At 41.4% G+C, this 21312-nt stretch overlaps 1 protein-coding gene across 1 annotated transcript in view; it reads left to right on the top strand.

Moving 5' to 3' along the window:
- SRPX (sushi-repeat containing protein, X-linked) overlaps positions 1 to 12685 on the top strand; it is a 22775-nt gene extending 10090 nt beyond the window's left edge. The window contains exons 5-10 of the mRNA XM_009572979.1: positions 4461 to 4587; positions 6570 to 6691; positions 7360 to 7539; positions 7996 to 8129; positions 9458 to 9579; positions 12145 to 12685. Of these exons, the coding sequence (XP_009571274.1) occupies positions 4461 to 4587; positions 6570 to 6691; positions 7360 to 7539; positions 7996 to 8129; positions 9458 to 9579; positions 12145 to 12325 (866 nt within the window). The 3' untranslated portion in view covers positions 12326 to 12685. The remainder of the gene's footprint in view (positions 1 to 4460; positions 4588 to 6569; positions 6692 to 7359; positions 7540 to 7995; positions 8130 to 9457; positions 9580 to 12144) is intronic.
- The last annotated feature ends 8627 nt before the right edge of the window (positions 12686 to 21312 follow it).

A 21312-nucleotide genomic window follows, 5' to 3' on the forward strand; every position in this document is an offset into this window, starting at 1 on the left:
CGTCCCACCGGAGGGGGGGTAAGTGAGCGGCTGCGTGGGGTTAAACCACGACAGCTGGTAAAGTTCATGTCGTTACAAATAGTTAGGAAGTGACCTGGGGACACCACAGCTATTAGCATCAAGTGTGGCAAAGTTACTGCAGACCTGAATTTATAATCCTCTTGAAAACAAGGGGCTTTCCTCTACCCTTTTGTACTGCAGTTGCACGGCTTAGCATTTTTGCACAAAACTACTTGGGGTTCACAGTGTGGTAGTGAAGATCCGTGTAGGAAAGGCATCGGGCTAACATCATTGCTGAAACAGGAATTCATTAAAAGGAGGAAAAAAGTTTTGGTTTTTTTTTTTAATTAAAGACAATTAGGTATCTTTTAGCAGTCACTTACAGAAGTGAGTATTCTGTCCTAACAAAGCAGACTCTTTCACCTGTCCCCCTCCTATAAGAGGAAGGATATCCTTCATGTTGCTGAAATAACTTTGATTAAAAAAGATCAACGTACAGCTGCTTTTGGTTATCAGTTAGCTAAAAATGCCAATAGTCACTTGAATAATGTTTCCATTATATCCTTAATGCACTGTAACATAGATTGAAACAGATATTTTCCTCTAGAAGATTGAAAAATGTCACCTTCTTTTCTTCGATAGAGGTTTCATTTTCCTGAATCCTGCTGATAACAGAGGTTATGGTAAATGGCTGTCATTGTGCTAAGTCATCCTTTTGTCACATCCTAAGACTGTATTGATAGGTAGTTAACTAACAGCTTCCAACTACCAATGTCTGAAACGAGCTCTGCACTCTGAATCATTAATTATACAGGCCCTGATAATGGATGTTTTGAAATACAGAGCAAAATGCCTTGTGGAGGGGGGTGGGGAGAGCAGAACAATGTTTTTCATTCCCCCTTTTATGATTTCCTGTCTCTTCATCTCTTTATGCTTTTGACACAGACTAATGTTTTGAATTAACTTCCAGCCATTGTTTAATGTCATCAGCTATCAGTAATAACAGCATGTTTATGTAGCAGCAGACCGTTTGTTTACCTATCCCATATGGAGTCTTGAATAAGCAATCAGTGGGCATTCAGTACCATCCCTCTGTTTCTTTCCTCTTGTCATCCCAAATTCACAAGCAAATAAGTGTAAAAACTTATTTACAAACTACGAGAAAGGCAGTTAACAAGCTCTTTACATTTTGTTGATATTGTTAATGTGGCCAGTCCCAGAAGTATGTTTTTTAAAAATAAAATCTAAAACCTATTTGAAAACTTAGCATTTTTCTCCACAAAGTTCAAAGAACAGCTTTAAAATTCGGTATTCCACTGCTGACCTCCTGATGTGATGTCTGCAATGCCGCTTCCCTGCGTGGAGCCCGAGTACCGGTTGCTGCTGCCGAGTAGCCCAGAAAAGTGACAACTTCAAGAATGTAAAAGAGAAGTGGTGGCTGAACAGCGCCAAATTTTTAACGAAAACTCAATTTCCCTGCCCGTGATGTAAACCTTGCAGGCAAAATTCACCCATTTAATACATAGCCCTGCTAAACAGCTTAAAGAAATCCGCTTGGCTTGTCTTCCGTCTTTCAGCAGTGACACTGTGGTAAAAGCGTAAGACCAGCCGTACGGGGTCAGACACCTTGCAGTGTGTCCTGGCTCTGACTCTGCCCAGGAATACTTACTTAGCGAGAGAGTCTGACAATCCAGTGCTTACAGGGTGATTTCTCCCTTTGATAAAACCTCCCCAGCAGTCAGCAGTCTTGTGGATTCCTCCGTTGGGGTTTGTTTTGGAACGGGTTTAGTTTTCTGACCTGCAGGTGGGCACCTTGCTCACGTCATACATTTTATTGAAGGATTTTTCAGAGGTTGCGTTTCAGTTTTGTCACTTGTGCATTTGCCTGGATGTTCTCTGCATTTAAATGGGTTGGGTTTTTTTAGACCTGTCTTCCTTCTGCCAAGCTGTGGCTGAGGTGCTTAATAGGCTGTAGATATTTGTACGAGGGCACGAGGAAAAAGACCTGAGCGCTGTTTGGTTTAACACATCCCAGTGGCCACCGCAGTTAAAGAGCCTCTAGACAGCTGCTTTCTCTTGGTTCGCTTCAAAGCAGAGTTATTCTGGTGGGGTTCATTTAGTGCCTGTTGAATGCTAAGAGGCAGCTGAAATGACCAAAGAAAATATCTTTTCCAGGAATTTTTAAGTCCAGCTAAAAAGGCTGCCTGGCCCGGGGGTGCTTGGTGAGTTGGTTCCCACAGTAACCATATTATTTGTCTTTACGATATGGAAGTCCAAGCCGGTTCATAGCAACCGGTCTTCTCCGCACTAAATAGCGTAATGAGCTTTCTGATTAATTAAGTAAGTGCTTAAAACACTGGGTCCTTAAATGCTGTTCTGTCTTTAAGTAAACGTAATGCTGGAATAAATGTATACTGTCCATAGCACGGTGGTAAGCTGTTGCCACAGTAAACTAACTAGAGCCAGAAGCAGCCTGGGTTATTTCCTACCCTAATTCAGCTACACTGGGTGGTTACTGAGAGCAACGTAGTTTTGCAGAAGAGGGCAGAGCTCTCGCTGGCTGTGATGTGAGCACACTTCCACACATAATGGGAAGGTACTCTAAAAATAAGGGAGTGAATAAGAAACATGAGGAAAGGAGACAAAGAGCTTCCTACAGCCAGAGTGGATGCTTGAAAAATCCTGCTCGCTTGCATACTGCAGCCAATGAGGGAAGGAGGAGTGAAAGAACTCAAAAAGTGAAAAAGTTAAAGAAGCCGTAAAGAAGAACTAAGTGCCTTATGTATCTTTAGTGAAGGGTGTTCTTGTAAAGTACAGGAAGCTGCAAAAGCTTTTTAGAGGATTCTGCTCTTCATTTGTGGTTGCTCCACTCCCTGCAGTGGGAACCCACTCTTGCTAGCTTCACCTTCTAGTAGGATCTACAAAGAAATCAAAGGTTATCCTCCCAACACTATAGGAAGATATTTTTTTTTTTCCATTGTTTATTTACAAAAAACCCCACAAAAATAAGCATTTGTGTAAGGCAGTTTGCAATATTCCTGATGTTTTCTGAATAACTTTGGTAGGACGCTTACTTGCCTCTGTCTCCCCCGCTCCCTCCTGTGCAAAATTAAGACAGGAGCTCTTCCTATGGAAGTGCCTCACAAAGCTGCGGTGTTTGGGATTGGAGGAAGACTCTTACAGAAGAAATAGAGATAAGCCAGTTTTCAAGAGTCCCAGGTTCTTGGAATACCATTAAAAGTTTGAAGGGGCTACAGCAGGGCTGCACTTGCCCTAGTTAAACTGGTAGAAAACTGTGTGTTGCTTGTAGAATATGAGGGTCTATGAAATTATTTTGTATATTTCATGCTTTATAAAGACCTAACCTTTTCTCATTGCTATTTTTTTGAAAGAAATCCAGATTGTACTTTTTGTGTCTGCCCTGAAAATGAAAAGACAAAGCCTGCCACTCTTTAAATTTAAGCAGCACTTTAGGGATTGTTTTCTGTCTGCAGGTAAAGACCAATCCTGCCTCTGTGTTCATTTTTAGAGCTGGTATATGACTCCATGGATTTAGACTTCATTTGGGTATAACCCAAGCAATAGTAAAAAACCATGAGGCTAAGTTATTAAAGATAGATTTTTTTTTTTTTTTTTAAATTAATGATTGTGATGGTGTTTGGACTTCATTCACCCATGTATTTCTGCTATGCTGGCAGGATTGGCAACGGAAGCAGCTGTGCATTGCCTTTGTCCTCCATCAGGGTCTTTTATAATTTCCACCGTTCCTTTACTCCTGAATAATAGTCGCAATGTTCTGGTAGCAGTTAAACAAGCTTTCAAAACTTACCCGGTCTACTTTTTGTTTTATATTACCTCTAAGGCATTATTGTAAGTATTACTTGAAAAAAATCAAACGCAGCAGCAATTCCCTGCAAAATGACAATTTTGTTAATCTTCCATTGTTTCTCTTTTTGCCATTGCTGCAGGAAAAATAACCAAGAATTTAACAGTAACATGCAAAGTTATCATATGGAGAGAGATTTATGTTCAGTGTGCTTTACACATGTCATTAATCAGAATATCCACTGCACAGATGAACAAGGAGAGGCAGAGCAGATAAACAGAAGGGTCAGGCTCCTTGGGTACAATCTTGGGCATCCCTCCTTAGAGTTCAAAGCTAAATACAGTCAATTTGTAGACATTGCTTTTTAACTGGGGACTAGATAAAGAAAGTAACGATAACTACTTTTAAATTAGTTTTTTACATTGGGCGGGGGGGGGTTGATCATTGTCATCTCTTACTCTTCCTACAAAAAGGTGAGAAGTGCAGGCTCCACCTGCCTTGGCTGGGACACCTCCAGTGTTGAGGAGGCCAGCTGAAGGTGGTCCCGAATTACACTGACAACAGGGCAAGAGAAGAAAATGTGTAGCTATAACATATGCACACGTGCCCATTTTTGTGACGTTTATTTCAACAGATACTGAACCTCCAAGAATCCAGTGCCCGAGTGTGAAGGAGAAAACTGCAGAGCCCAACAAGTTGACGGCCAGAGTGTTCTGGGACACCCCGGAGGGACGGGACACTGCAGACGGGATTCTGACAGAGTAGGTGCAAATCTGTAAATGTTTGCATTTTCTCCTTTTTATTCCTGGGGTCTTTGGTTAGTAATTCAGCTGATAAGGGTGGCCAGGTACCCTTTCCCCTTAATTCATCCAAGATGCTTATTTATAGCTGTCACATGTCGATGGCCTGTAAAGAATTGCGTGTTTAATTGAAAAATTAAAAATTGACAACTTGAATTGTTCAGGACCTGGCATGTAGAAGGGTAGCAGATTATTGTGGGTTTTTTAGAGCTGATGGAATAAATGACAATAGCATTTTGACTGCACCTGTGAAATTTTCCAGAGCTTCTTTGTGGGTCTCTTCTCATATACAACAAGTTTTCTTACAGCAAGTTACCTTTTATACATAACAATGAAAAGATAATAGTGCATTGGAGGTAGCAGCAGAGGCAATTTTGACTGCCTTAAAAAAAACAAGACGAATTATGTCACAAAACAATATCTACAATCGTCTTTAGACTTCTTCCTGAAATAGTGCTGAGTACTGATGTCACAGCATTCTGCAGTTACTTGTGAAGTAATGCCTCTCATTTGAAACTTGGGGACTTTAAACATTGGATTTAAACCTAACACTTTCTTCAAAATTTCCTTGTCAATTTTTATGGTTTCATAGACACATTTTCCAGAAGAGCAAGGTGCACTTGTGATGGTACCACTGTCTCCAATTTTCCCATCTTTATCATGCAGGATTTATGGCAGTCTACCTAGATTATTGTAATGGAAAGAGTATAGAAAATCTGCTTTTTTCATTAAGCAAGTTACATCTTTTAACTCTATATTGGTGGACTGGTTAAACTTAAAATCTCAAAGTTGTAAGCATAAAGATGTTTATAGTTTTCTGTGAATACAAAAAAGCTGTTGAAAGACACAGTGACATTGCCTTTTTATTGTTACAGTTTAAATAATGTCAGAAAGAAGAATTCATTACACAATTAAAACCAATATTACTGTTAAGGTCTAATGTGATAATTCTATGGCAATTAACAGCATAAAAAAAAATTAAGCCTGATAAAATAAAAACTTTGAAAAGCATCACAATAAAGAAATTCCAAAGTCTTTTTGATAAAATAGTGTCTGGCAGGCAAAAAAAAAAAAAAAGGGCAATATCCCATGTAGACTTTGTCATATGAGTAACTGTTCCCAGCGCTGAAGAGGCTAGGTGTTGAATCTGTGGAAGCTTTTCCATAAATCTATTTTTATTAAGTCTTGCTAAACTGTGATGTTTTATATCGTACAGTGCTTTCCTTAAATGCACTGGGTCCTCTAGTCCCGTATGTAAGCTTTCCCATTATGTGGAACAATGCTCAACCTCACTGCTTCAGTACTGAGGATACGTTTAACATGTCTGAGTTCTCCTGACATATTTGCAGGATAGGAACAAGTTCCAGGTGAAAAACGCTGCTGTGGATCACCACACCCTTCTGCTGTGACAATAAATCTCGCTTTCTATTCCATTTTTGTACATTAGTATAATCATAGGAGCAGAGCAGCCGGATGGGGTATGTCCCCATTGTAAGAGGCTGGAAGTTTTCTTAACAGTCCGCCGGCTCTGGATTTCACTGCAGCACTGACAATGGATTGTTCACGATACAAAAGGAGGGAGGATCAATCTTGACTTTTCCTTATTTAAGGAAAAGGAAGCTCGAGTTCCTTTGGGCATGGCGTGATGCTTGGCTACACTGTGGATTGCCTTATAGGAAGCGAGCAAGCCCTGCCTGCTCTGCCTCCCTTGTGTCAGCAGGGTGGGACCCTTTTGTATGACTCCAGGGTGGGCTGTTGGTAGCAAGTTTAAATACTCTGGACACAGCTGCCCAGCCTCTTCCTTTCCCCAGTCATGCAGCGCAGCCAGGCAATCTTAGCGTGCTACAAATGTCACTCTTCAGGCTTTTACAACATTGTCAGTAGGAAAATACCGGTGCATGGTGAATTTATGCACGTCTGTCCTGGTTTATCTCCTGTTCTAGTGTTATTTTGAAAGGCCTGCCACCAGGGTCACATTTTCCAGAAGGCGACCACAAAATCCAATATACTGTGTATGACAGAGCTGAAAACAAAGGCACTTGCAAATTCCTTGTTAAAGTCAGAGGTAAGAATAGTGGTTTACCCTATAAATACAGTCACTGATTTGCATCTGGCTTAGTAGGCAACTTGAGAAATGTCCTCATTTCTCTATTTGTCTGTATATGTATGTGTATATAAACTGTATGTTGATGCTGTCTTGCTCAAGACCCTGGGGGCCAGACCTGCAGCAGGGTGGGTGGCTAGCACTCCGCATGCCAGGGCAGAGCTTCATTGATCAGTCCTGCCTCCAGCTCCACACCCCTTCCCTCCTGCAGGCTCCTCCCTGATACTTAGCATGTGAGCTGCTGAAAGTATGCGAAGGAGCTTTTTCAGCTGTGACTCACATGTGTCAAGGAGGGCTGCCCTTTCACAAGTCCAGATCTTGAAATCTGGAGTTTTATATGCAGAGGTGAAACCTGTAGGTTTCAGCTTCAGCTCGCTTTGTGCTCCATGACCTTTTGTCACCAGGATATCACAATCACATGCATACAGCTATACATCTATCTGTATGATTTTAGTTTACGTATGAGTTGAGGGTTTTTTTTGTTTGTTTGGGGTTTTTGGTGCATGAGTCTAATAATACAGAAAGCAAACAGAAAAAATGTCTTCTATATTGGTATTCCACTGGCCATGTAACAAACAGGGTGACTCATGCCTTGCCTTTTTTTTTCCTTTCCCCCCTCTTGCTTAAAGTCAGGCGCTGTGTGAAATTAAATGCCCCAGATAATGGCTACATCAAGTGTTCAGGTGATGGAAATAACTATGGTGCTACATGCGAGTTCTCCTGCATTGGTGGCTACGAGCTGCAAGGAAGCCCAGCTAGGGTATGCCAGTACAATTTGGGGTGGTCAGGAGTGGAGCCAACCTGTGCACGTAAGTGAGTATTTCACCACTTAACCAGAAGGGCTGCCAGAGCAATGGTTCTCGTGGCAGTGAGAATTTGGGAAAGGGGTGTGGGGTGGAAATACAGCTGCAAACTTTAATGCCCTAGAGGTAAGAAACTTAACATCTTTGTCTCCTCTGCCAATTTGCACTTAGAGCGGAAGCCTTTGCCACCTTTGGCTGCTCTTTCCTAGGATGATGATGGTACCTCACAACTGATAGTGTGTTTTAGCTCCAAGCTCTCTACAAAACTTCACATTCTGGAGTCAATCCATCTTGCAAGCCAGAACAGCTTAAGATAAAATTGTTGGCTTCAGTGAGGCCAGTATTTCACCCATATCTTCTTTATTGTTATTTCTTGTTCTTGCACTTCTGCTATCTAACAGATTGTGCTTTTAGAAATAGGTCTGTTTTCAGTATGCTCTATAATTTTTGTTTTAATTCCAGCCATGAATATTAATGTGAATGTGAGGACTGCAGCTGCACTTCTGGATCAATTTTATGAGAAGCGGAGACTGCTAATTATTTCAACTCCTACTGCAGCCAACTTCTTCTACAGGATGCAGTTGGGAATGCTGCAGGTAAAACACATTTTGGGAGAGGGGTTCAAGTATTTTATTTCTTTGAAGAAAGACAGAAGAGGACAAGCTCCACTGTTTGATATAAATCTGCAAACTTCAGCTGTTACTTGCAGCCACTGGAGGATCTGGCTGAAGCAGTAGTGGTTCTGGATTAATCCTTTTTACATAGGTTTGAGTTGAAACATCTCCCCAGTCTCTAATTCAGCTCCGTTCTGGATTGTGCTGCCTGTGACTGACCAGTCGCTGAATCCCAGGCTGTTCTGGCCCTCTTCCATCCTCCCCAAATTAGTTTAACATTAACTTGTGTTCAATAATCAATCCCTAACTCAGCTCCTAAAGAAGTTGGAAAAACCCAAACCAATCCAGCACTTCAGAGGTTGCAGCTCATGCAAGCCAGGCTTACAGACTTGGTAACTACAAGGCAAGGAAGCATGAATAGCTTCAGAAATAACCAGTGCATCAGCAAACAAAGGACCAGAGACTCAGCACAGAAATCATCCAGAGTGCTGGAGATAGCACTGGGGTGTTTTGTGCCAAAAAAAAGAAAACTTCTGCTGATTGTCCTTCTTAAGGGTGGTAAATGTGATGCTCTTGTTGGGTTGCTAGACTTAGGGATGTATCTCAGAAATGTATCTGTGTCCTCAGGAAAGGGAGCCAGTCCTGTACTCTTTCACAGCGGCAAGTGCCTCTATCTTGGTTTCTTTTTTCACAACTGTAGCAAAATTCAGTATAAATAGTCATTGGGATATGAACATGATGATGTTTTTAACTGCTGGCTTAAGTTACAGTTGTATTAAAAAAAAAAAAAAGTAGTTTTTCTTTCCCCCATTAGATTAGCTTGGCAAGAAAATTCAATATATTGATCAAAATTAAATAGTTTAAAATACTAAATTTAATGGCTATAGTACTTTTCCCACTGTTTGACAGTGGTCAAACAAGTTGGCATGAAAGAAAACTTTCTGCGGTCAACTTCCATTTCACATACCTTGCTTTGATTGCCAAATTAGATTACTGGCACAATGCTTAATATCCTGGCATCTTTTCATGTCATTACAAAGACAAGTTTATATTCCTCCTAGGTGGTCCCTGTGTGTTGTTTTTCTTAGAGCAGTTAAGAATCTGTCATTTAACATCCCCTGGAGTCATAAGGCTCTAGTTCTTCACAGTGAAAATTAGAGACTTTTCAAAGTATGCTGTCATTTCAGTTTAAACCATCTCACTAACGTAAGAAGATCGGACTCTTTATGAACACTCGCTGCACGCTCAAAACAACCCTCTGTTCTCTCACTGGTAACTAACACACCTTTTTCTTCTTTTAACCCTTCCAGCCAGCACAGTGTGGTTTAGACCTCCGACATGTTACTGTAGTTGAATTGGTTGGTATCTTCCCAGCACAGATAGGAAGAATAGGTGTAAAGCTGCTGCCCCCATCACTTGCCCTGCAACTCAGGTAAAGTAAGCTCTCACTACTGTTGTGTTTGCACCTTAGCATACATGATGTATTGCTTTTGATTCCCTGCATCTTACTGTCTAAATATACATATTCTACTCTAACGTACATAGCTAGACACTGGAAGGTAGATGATGAGTAAGTTTTAGGGTAGGTTTGCTCTATATCTGTGTAATAGCTACTGCAAATTCATGGGCATTTGGTGTTTATGAAATGAAGAGCGTAGACTTCAGCTTGTTTCATATTTAAATGGGCTGTGACCCATGTAAATGTGAAACAAGCTGAAGTCTATGCCACTCTTTCAAGTGCCACGTCTTCCTTGCCCCTTTCCTCAAACTGAGTGAATTTCTGAATTCACGTGAACTCCCCATGTATCCCTTTGATCATGTTATAGGTCTATATTTTTGGGTGCTGCCACTGAAAACACTTCAAGTATGTCTGTATTTGTGCTGGAGTTGGTCTGATGCAGTCATGACAGGCCGCAATCACTTTGCAAGGACAGCCTTGGAGCAGCTGCCAGTGCAGCCCCAAATGACAGCGACAGCTCATCTTCTCTGCAGTGCTGCTGGTGGTTGTGGCCAGGCCAGAAGGGGAAGCAGTGGTTGCTCTTTGATGTCCCACATGTAGAAATGATATGGGCAGTATTTCAAAGGGGAAATTATCTCGGCCTCCCCAGCCTGACTACAACATTCAGCAGTTTTACTGAGGTGCCTAAACTGTTTTGACTTGGTTTTAGACTGGCAGGGGGTTGGTTTTCACTTGAAAGGGAGACTTCAAGTGCCAGCATTTCCAAGGGACAGGAGAGGAGAACTACGAGAGCCAAAAGTGAAGGCCTCAGGGGCAGGGAAAGTAGTAGTTAGGAAAAAAGTCCAGGAGCATTTTAGGCAACATCTTCAGTGATATGCCTGAGGAAATGGAGCGAGTTTTAATTGGGGACAATAAAAAATGCTGACAAGTCAGAGAGGGTTTTTTGGATTTCAAAAAATGAAAACATTTGTTGTCTATAAAAGGAAAAAGAGAGCACAAAATGCCTCTCATTCAAAAAAGTACTTCTGCTAAAGTTGAAATGGTTTTCTTGTGGCTCTGTAGAAAATAATAAGCTCTGGTAACACTCACCCTCCCCTCCCCCTAACCTTTAATGGAGCTACGTTTTGGAAATTGGTATGGTATGACTTGCCTTACACTCAGTGAAAGTTAGTTTTCCATTTGATTTTTCTCTCTTGTTACTGCAGTGTGTGAATTATAGCATTCCAGTTCTGGAAGGCATTAAATCAAAATGAAATGCACCCTTAAACATCTTGAATAAAGATGCTGTCCAGAATTGGCATTATGTAAACAATGGAGCTACGTTTTGGAAATTGGTATGGTATGACTTGCCTTACACTCAGTGAAAGTTAGTTTTCCATTTGATTTTTCTCTCTTGTTACTGCAGTGTGTGAATTATAGCATTCCAGTTCTGGAAGGCATTAAATCAAAATGAAATGCACCCTTAAACATCTTGAATAAAGATGCTGTCCAGAATTGGCATTATGTAAACTAACGAGCACAGGTACCCTAGTTAAAACTTTGGAAACCTCATAAGGTTAGCATTTGGATTTTTAGAAGGGTAAGCATTTTTCCTAGGTAAGATGAGGCACAAGAGGAACATAGCTTTCTATCACCATAGCTTAGCTTCAAACTTTATTTTAGTTTGAATTTAATAGCCAAGCTCCCTAATTGCAACAAGAAGATGCCTAGAGCACTCAAACTTGTTAGAAGGCTGAGGAAGGTCAATTTTGATGCTTCACACCTTACCAACCCCCCCAGACCCTCTTCTTCATGGCAGCTTTCCTGTCCTGACACCATCCTGTCACGGCTGCCTGAATTTATTTCCCCCACACCAATGATGTTGACTGACTGCATGTCTAAGGATCTTTTAGTTCATTACTCCTTCAAGCAAAAGATGAAAAGAGCACCAAGGATATACTTTTGTAACTGTCACATCTCCAAAGGAGCTCAAATGACCCCCTTTACCACTTGGAAGGAAAGTGGTAGCAGTGGCTTTTGTTCTCCTAAATTGGAGATGCCACCAGGTAGAATGTTATTTTTAGGAAGCGATGAAAACTGACTCCAATAATTTTGTCCTGCTTTTTCTCATTGTAGTTTTATACCATGTGGCAGCCAAGAAAGGGTGTAGTCTACATGGAACTCTAGCTCCATCGCAATAGTTTTCTTTAGGCAATGTATAAAGTACCTTTTTTGTCTTATGGTTTTTTTCTCTTGTGATAGCCATAGGTAATGGCATGTGCTATACTGAGTTAGAGGTCTGAGAAGAAAAGAGAGCTGAGTGCAGTTACCTTGACCCTTCCCTAATGCAGAGGTAAAGCCTGCAGCACATGCAGACACCCACTCTCTATCTGACTCCTTGTTCTTAGAGCTGAAACAAAGCAGACCCTGTATAACCCCCCTCTGACCATCCCTGCCTTCCTCTGCCTAGACCCAACAGGCTGGTTCTGCCATTTATTAGTTTGAAGTGCCCAGGTGGTAGATGATGGGCTTTAACAAAACGAGTTCCTTATTTTGCAGGCTGCTGCTGAGGATCCCCCATTACAATTTCAACATCGTGGTGATGGACAAGCATGGAATGGACAAGGAACGCTATCCTTTCCCAGCAACACCAGCCGAGCTCTTTGCACTTATTGACAATTTTCCCTTGAGAAAAGAAGAGATGAAACTGCAAGCAGAAATTGGTCAGTCATGTCCCTAATTCAGGATTGCAGGGCTTGCAGTTGTCAGTGAATTTTTTTAATCCACATAATTCTCCCCTCGGTGCTACACAAAGCATGGCTTTTTTAATCACTGATGTACAGATTTTTGGTGTGTATTGTTAAGTCTGTCCAGCTGTGTAGCTGCTATGCATAGAAGTATGCATGATGCTTTTTTGTACTTTCAGCCATCTTTAGATAAATGTGTACGTAGGATTACTACCCAATGGAATTTCTTGTACAGAGTGAAGAACTGAGGCATGTTTCTGGGAGTTTATTTTGGATTTTTCATTCAGTGTAAAATTGGGGTTTCTTTCGTACTGTTTACAAGTCTTTTTATTAATAAAATATTGTTTTGCAAACAGATAGTTGTCTAAAATTCCTCTTGGAGGTAAAAGTTGATCAATTAATTCAAAAGTTGGATCAAAATACCTCTCTGCAAACCATTATAACAGAGACTCAGATTGAAAATGTACAAGCAACCCAGTGGTGTCTTTCAGTTCCATAATAGTATGGTCAATCACAGACACAAAGCATAAGCCGAAGGCAACGCAAGTACCTGTTTTCAACAGCAGCAAGGACAAAATAGCTCATAGCAGCAGTATGGAAGTCATTGCCAGAAGGAATACAATAAAGGAACAGTGAGCAGTGTAGAAGATGGGCAGTAATTACTAAAGGCGACATACTGCATAGGAAAATCTGTTCTTACCTGGTATGCTTCTGCTTCTGGCTTTTCATGTTCAACGGACTTGGAGTAGCAGATTTCTTTCCCCTCCTCATCTTGGAGACGGACCAGGCTGTTGATTTGGTGGCAGGGAAACCTTTCCCCCAGGGAAACTTCATCAAGGATTTGTCATTTCCAGATCTGTGAAAATACTTGTTTGCAAGTCATCACTTACAAGCTATCAAAAAAGTTCCCTGCTTAATAAAAAGTGTTAGGAGGCAATCAAAAAAGGAAAGAGTTTTCTACTGTTTTATTATAGCCCACAGTCTTGCCAATCCACTGCAAAGAATATACATCATGCATGAAGAATATAAGCATCCAAGGAGTGAAAATTGTGAGTTACAGCTTTGGATACCTGTTTACAGGATATGATGCATAATTTGACATGCCTGAAAAGCAGCACTCCAGTGTCTGTGCTGTTCATTCTTGCCACTCAAGAGCACAGCTGCCTTTTCTCAAGCACAGCCGCTTGTCTTTGACCGTAAGGTAGATTGTTTAATTTTACACTGGTGTCAGCAGAGGAACAGTTTATCAGCATCTTTAAAGCAATCCTTATGAGAATTCGGTCTCTTAACACCCTCTGAAATTAGAAAATCTCTTTTAAAAAGGTTGCTCCTGGAAGTGTGAATTAATGAGGAATGAATGTGAAGAGAGGGAAGTCAGCCCTGACCCTAGCCAGCAAAAGCTAATTTGTGGACTGAAGCGCGACAGCACCAAGGAGGGGTGGGTGGTGGTAGGCCCTTTCTTCTGACCAGGATGGTCTGCTTCCAAGAGTGTTGGGAGATCGTTGCTGAACACCCAAGAGCAGGTGTGAAAGCATGGCACAGCCCCAGTGATGACTCCCTGCAGTGCTGAAGCCAAAGGCAAAGAAGATCCAGATACACCTCTGAACTTGCAAGGATGAGCAACCAGAGTGCAAGGAAGCCCTGACTGAATTTTCCGAGTGCTGCTGTTAGGAACAAGACGCAAGGACAGGATTGGTGACAATAATCACAGAAAGAGCATTTCTGTTCCAGACCTGACCAAACCAAAAAGAAAGTAAGCCCTGGACCCACTATAAAGGAGGAAGGAGGGTAAGAGCCAGCATGCTGATGGACACAGCTGTACCACAAGTTGCCTTTCCTCTGCTGCCTAACACCAGTGGTTAAGAAAAGTAGACATGGCCGGGCACACCAAATTGCTTCATGCCTGAAGTGTCGCACTTTGAACAGAAACAGCCTGAGGACACATCCATACACGTACTGCTGTGGCCACAGTCCTCTGGGCTCAGGTTCTTCAGCATGCATATGCTTATAGCATGAATGCACAAGTGGACAGGTTTTTTTTCCCCTCACTTTCCTCATTGAAAAGGCACATCAACCGATTTCCAATGATTTAAAATTTAAAAAAAAAAAAAAAAAATCTCTAATGGGTCTGATTTTTCTACTGTATTGCTGCAATTCCAATATGCTGCTCTCCATTTTGATTTAGGTACAGAATCAGTGCATCCAGTCATCTTTCATGACTGGGTCAACAGGAGTGGGGCTTTACGATTGCTACAATCAGGCAAGTGATTGCAATCACTAGGCTGTTACAGGAAATTGAATTAAGTGGAGGAGAGTGCATGAGTGACTGGATTACTAGAGTTCTACACAGACCATCTATTAAAATCTTGTGATTAAGAAAAGCTGTTCTTGATTAGTAATATAAGGTTTCTGGCATTTTCTGTTGTACATTTTTGTGGGGAGAAACAGAACAGTGAAAAACATCATGTGCCATCTCTGGTTTGGAGTCAAATCAGGCTGCATGTATGGTATGCAGGGATGTGGCAGATTGGCCTTTTGCAAAAGGAGTGTTTGAACAAGGGACTTAGTATTTCTGGCTTTAGCCCAGCATTTATATATTCAAATAAATCCAAATATTCAAATATATTCCAATAATTCATCCTGTAGACTTCTGGTCCCAGAAAAATAACACTGCATAAACAAGGTGCAGTATCTACACTAGTGCACTTTTTTTAAAAAAAAACATTTAACAGAAAATTCAGCTCCCTCAAAATCATACAGGCTGGAGTCTTTGTTGTACTACCAACATGGCTCTTCTTGCCATAGCTAATCCTACCACTGCTGTCAAAATGCAAATCCTGTTTAAAACATGAATTTTAGTTGGGAGGATTAAAGGCTGTTTCCAAGAAGCAAGACCTGTCACGAGTCTTGCCCTTTCCACTGCCACCTCCAGGCTATTCATTGCAGATGTGACAGATCACAGCGGGTGGAATCAGCCATGGGCTGGAGGTTCTTAATCACGAGTCTTGCCCTTTCCACTCCCACCTCCAGGCTATTCATTGCAGGAGATGTGACAGATCACAGCGTGTGGAATCAGCCATGGGCTGGAGGTTCTTACCTCAATCTGGAGATACTTTTCAATTTTGAATATGAACCAAAGACTTCAATCATTTTTAGACCAGAAAAGAATTCATGTTTCTGTCACGCAACATCTTTTGCAAACAAAACTACTGGGATAAACTGTGGGAGGCAGCAATTTCTCATGAGCACAAAACAATTTTGTAAATGGCCTGATTTTCCCCAGATCCTACCCAAGAATCCACCTAATTTGATGAGAACAACCCCTGCTGTCACGCACCTCCTCTACACCTGCAGAGGAGAGACAAAAGTTAAAGTTGCACATCCCTATTCTTGAAGTTCAAACCATTCCCTCTGGGACAGAAAGCGTTATGTTTTAATGAAAACGCCAATAACCCTTACAGCTCTGCGCTAAATGACCACAACATGCAGCTTTGTTACAGCTCAGTACTTATAAGAGCATGAGTCAGACTGCCTAACATAATTAATGAAAACGCAGAGGCTAAAAAGTAACCTGAAGTACATTTAAATACTCTTACGATCGCAACCCACTTTTTAAATTGACGTGGTGAAATAATGGAGCTTGGGCTGTGCAATCTCAGCGCTAGATCACTTCCAGCCACTCACCTCAGTCTGTCAGTGCTGTACATCCACAGAGAGGGAAAGGGGAGCGAGTGCTTCACACCATCAGGAGACGGCACAGCTCCTCTCGGCCGAGTAGCTGCTGCCCATTTCTCTCTCCCCGTCCGTGGCTGAAGGATGTTTTTATGGCAGCTCGGTGAAGGGAAGAGTGGGAAAGCATTAGCAGACAGTGGAAGGCAGAGAGCAGCAAGGCTGCCTGGGCTAGAGGAGCCAGTGAGGACACTGGCAGCTGTGGATAGCACGTGCATTTCTCTGGCCTCTTCCACGCAGTGATCCGTCTGCTGCATGCTCTGCAAAATGCAAGGGAAACGGATGGGAAAGCAGTGTCTGTGCAGAATGTGCTAGCGCATATCTAGTTACCACCGTATCTCCCATTGCCACCCATGCACCCAGAAAGTAACCATGACCTGAATTTCAGTAACTAGGTTGGCCCATACTTCAAATTCACAAGGAGAACTTGTGAAATCTATCACCTCAAAAAGAAGGGGAGGAGAGACTGCAGTTCAGTTGTACAGAAGTTACAGAGGTGGCTTCCAGACCCCCGAGCAGATCCTTAAGTACAGTCCCCTAGCAAAGGTACAAGGAGCAGAGGAATGGCAGGAGGGCTCTTCCCCACCTGCAGCTGCCTTCCAGTTTACAGGTGTTTGACCTCCCACCCCCACAAAGGCCAGAACCAGCATGGGGACAAGATAGACAGGAGTGGTGTGAGGGCAAAGGAGCCAGCTGCTTGTGCCCAAATCACGCCAAGGGACCAGTGAACCCCGCTGAGGCGGTCTCCCCTTAACCTGGGTGCCAGAACTCAACACACTGAGCCAGACTTTCAGACTACTGCAAAGCGAGCAGAGGCAAGCACAGGCCCAGAGCCCAGGAGCATTATTTGCCCTCCTTAGTTTGTCTCAGACAGTCGGGAAGGGAGAGCAAGACACAAAAACCTGGAGAACTGGAGAACCAGGAGAAGATGGAAGAGAGCCCTCAGCTCTGAGACGTAAGTTGGAGTGAACACAACTCAGCTGAAAGTATAAATTAAATAGAGTGATCCAGTATTTTTTGTTTTTTCTTTAAAAAAAAAAAAAAAATCAGGACAAGTAATGACAAGATTTTCAGGTGGGCAGGACCTTGAACTAGGGAAGAGGTAGGAGATTTGGAGATGGAGGGGAGGAAAAAAGCTGAACATGCAGGGTTAATGCATATGTAAAATAATTCTCTAGCAAGGGGGAAGAGAACACTGCATTTTCCTTATTCTTAGAATTGCATGCTAAAAAGAAAACAGATTTAATGCTTATGAAATAAAAAATAGCTTAAAACTTAAAGTGTAGAAATTAAGACAAACAAAAAAGCAGAGAGAGAGACACTGTCAGTAGAGTCCCACCTCTGAAGACATACCAGGCCTCTTGCATTATTCATCACATATAAGTGAAGTAATGTCTTTACCTCAATGAGATAATTATGGGATATTCCTGAAGGACATGCTTATAAGTTTGTTGTAATGCGTTTTAGGACAGACAAGGACACAGCAACATGTTTCACTATTTTAATTTTAAAAGATAGAACAGTAATCTTGACAACAGCTGCAAATGTATTACCAGCCATCTTTGTCCACAAAACTGAACGTACAGTGCACAGTACAAAAACGTTCTGGGCAGGAAACATTTTGTTTTGTCTAAATTTGGGCAGAACTTAACATATTGCAATGCCATTTACTTCTACTACTGTTCACATCCAGCAGAATAATTAAACAAATAGCTAGCAACAGATTTTAAGCAGAACAAAGGCAGAATGAGGGATACGTGACATTCTCTAATTGCTGCAACAAACGACCACACTTGGCTTTAGGCAAACCTCAACAATTAGAACTACACTCAAAAATATACACCAAGCTCTCAGGAGCAGTAGCACACAGCCGTATAGATGTTATTGCCACAAAGCAGAACTGTTGAAATAACTAATCTAAATAAAGGGCCAAGATGCAGCAAGGGTGAGTTTCAAAACAACCTAAAAAACACCTAAAAAGCAAGTTGAGATGTACTTTCCAGTGTCCATATACACAGTATAATTAACACTGTCTTATTACCACTTATCAAACAGCATTTGCAAACATGAAATCACCAGGCAGAAAATTCATGGGACACAGTGATAAGGTTCTGCTAGCGTGCTTTTCAGCATCTCCTGCTGAGTTATGGTAAAAGACATCACTACAAATAAAAGTCTGCATCCTATTTTGGAATTCACACGTTCTACCACCATTTCTCTAGGGTTCTCAAATGTTAACATTGTGTGGAAAAATAAATAAATTATAATCATTTTTTAAAAACTATTTAAAAAAAGAAAAAAAAAGAGTTTACAATGTGCATGGACCAGCTCTGAGGAGATGGTTATTTCTGTCGTTGTTGCAAAGTGCTGAAAATCAATACTGTATGTTAGGGAAGGAAAATTTCAGGTTTTACCTCGTATGGTTGAAAATAAGTGGGGATATCACTTAACTGCTGCATGCTGCCTCCTCCCAGATACTGGAGATTAACGTTCAGGTAGAACATTCTGGTGAGAGTTGCTGAACCAAAGGCAGGGATGAAGGGGAGAGAGACCCTTGCAAAGATTCAGGTACAACCCTTACTATCTTGTGTGAATCCACAAACTAGACAGCTGTGGAAATAGGACTCAGCTCTTTTTCAAAGGTGTAGGAGATCCAAGCAGCCTTTCTCTTCATCGACTCTACAGAACAAACCGCAAACTTTACATGCCTGAAGCTGGGCAATGTGCCTACCCCTCAAGAAGCCAAAGTGATGCCAGTCTAAATGCAACCCTCCTGTGACCTCTCCTTATGAATTAGTACCAGTGGATGCTCAATGGCTGCTCTGCTGTTATGGTTTAGTTGATATTTTGCAGAATACAGCTTAGAATAATTGCACTTGGCAGGGCCTAACCAGGGAGGAAAATAAAAAAAAAAACCCAAACACAACATAAAAACGCTTCTTTCATGCTATCTTAGCATAATCTGCGTTGGAAGAGGCACAGAAGAATAAGCTTCCAGTCTAATGCACCATGATCAAAACACACTCACGATCCCAATGCCTTCTCTCTTAAATCATCTGCTAAAGCATCCAGCTGGGAAAGAAAGATCAAAATGTGGCATCTAAAAGGCATTCAGGGAAGGCAATGGCACTTGGATTAGCACAGGAAGATGGCAACAGTGTCCCTCAGAGTCTTTGCAGCTTTCCTCCCACCCTCGCTCAAACGTAACACGATGGAGGTGGAGGAGATGGGGAGGCCATTTCAAAACTATTTTAGCCTGCTTTTGACATCTAAGCATGCAAGCAAGAGCATCAACATTTAGAAGCCTAAAGTCCCCATATAGCTGATAAACTGAGCAGAGAAACTTCTAGAGAACCCGTCTTGATACCAAAGTCTGATGGCAGGGCTTGAAGAGCCCTCAGCATCAGCTCTTTTTGATGGATACTGGCAGTAACCACACTGTCTAAACATGTACTTCCTGGCCCCACTTGACTTTTGCAGCGAAAGTTGCACTTTTATTCTTCTTTGGTGGGTCAAACCCTCAAAATCTAATCACAAGGGGGAAAAGATAGTGAAGAAAGCCCTGTAGTAGAACAATATATATCAGAATAAAATTCATTGTGCAACATGTTTTCAAAAACCACTGTAGAGAAGGTTTCTCCTCCACTGATGCATCTTCAGTTATTCAAGTCTGTGTGGAAAAATACTTTAGAAACGTCAGCTCTGTCATGTCTATTTACTCAGGGCAGGAGTTTATGAATCAATGTTAAAATTGTGGCTATTTTCTCCTAAAAATTAGCCTTGAACAAACCATTCATGCACCTTCAATACCATAAACATACATACTAAAGGAAGGCTTTAGCCTAATTCCTGGCTTTCTGTCTTTTTGTTCAGCCTGGTAACACACAGTACGTGATGACGGACAATTACAGGTAATTAATTCAAATATCTGGGAAACAAGAAATCACATCTGCAGTTAATCATCTTGTGCTTTTTCCAAACCATAAATCATTTTCATAAAGGAAGAGACCAAAGACACAAGAGATATAATTAAATGTGACATTTTCCACAAATCAAACGCTTCCTACAAATGCGCCGATAAGATCACAGAACAGCAAAGCTTTCCAAATTGCTCTATGTGTTTATATGATGCTCATCATCTCTCTGAGGCTCATTTGAGGCAGAGTGTGATACCTATCATATGCTACCATAATGCAGAATTGTTCCTGCTAACCTAGGGGGTAATTTCACTGTACTACTCCAAATCCCATCAATGGCAAACGCCACCGCCTTGGCGGAAATTACTTCCCAGGTGAAATTGTTCCTTTCATATGCTGAACTGCAGTTGCCACCTACAGCCTATTCATAGCCCAGTCTATAATTTCAGGTGCAGGCTTAGAGTGAAATTTTGGCCCTTTGGAAGGAAAAGGCAGAACTTAATGCCTGCGCATGAGCTGGGTGACGCTTCCCAGATGAGTCCATTCATCGCAAACCCTACCATAAGACCAAAATGGGCAGAAGCTGAAGTAATAAAGCACAGATTTTTCCTTTCAAAGCAAGACTTGATTTAGCCAAAATGTTCATGCTTAGAAGATTAGAAAATACCATTCAAAAATTAGACAAACTCTTGTACTCCATGTAAAAGTAAAAGATTTAGTTCAGTTCAAAATTATTTTAAGGTTTTCAATTTGGCAAAAGAAAAAGTTGTCCATTTTGGGGTCCAACTTGGAGGATTTTTTGTGTCTTACTATTTTTCCCATTTTCACCATCAAAAAGAAACAAAGCCAAACCATTCCACTGCCCAGTGTTCCTCTGCAACTCTAGCTGGAATTTTACCCTGAAGAATCATTTTCTTTAGATTTAACAAGCTTTATCTTTTTGAGTCAACTTCCAGCAAGTGAAAAATCAAGCTTGTGCCTTCATCTCAATATAATATTATTATTCCCAAAATAAATGCAGGTTTGCAGTACAACCAAGGTAACTCAGACCAATTCTGTTAAAGAGAGAGGTAGTTTAGGTGCCAAAAGTTAGGTTTGGTTTCACTTTGGGGGATGCTGATACAAAAAAAAAAACAAACCACTAATACTTAAAAAAAGATTATCATGATACAAAAAAGGTCATAAAATGTATGTGCTTGGTATTTGTGCTCTAATTTATCAGCTCACAGCATCTGCAGCAGAAAATGAAAAGACAGCTAGACTAGACTTGCTTCACTGCCCAATTTGAGCAGGACTTCAGAAGAAAATGAAGAATAGATAAAGAAGGAAAATGA

Source organism: Fulmarus glacialis, unplaced genomic scaffold, assembly GCF_000690835.1.
Source record: "Fulmarus glacialis isolate BGI_N327 unplaced genomic scaffold, ASM69083v1 scaffold17092, whole genome shotgun sequence".
In the NCBI taxonomy this organism is placed as follows: Eukaryota; Metazoa; Chordata; class Aves; order Procellariiformes; family Procellariidae; genus Fulmarus; species Fulmarus glacialis.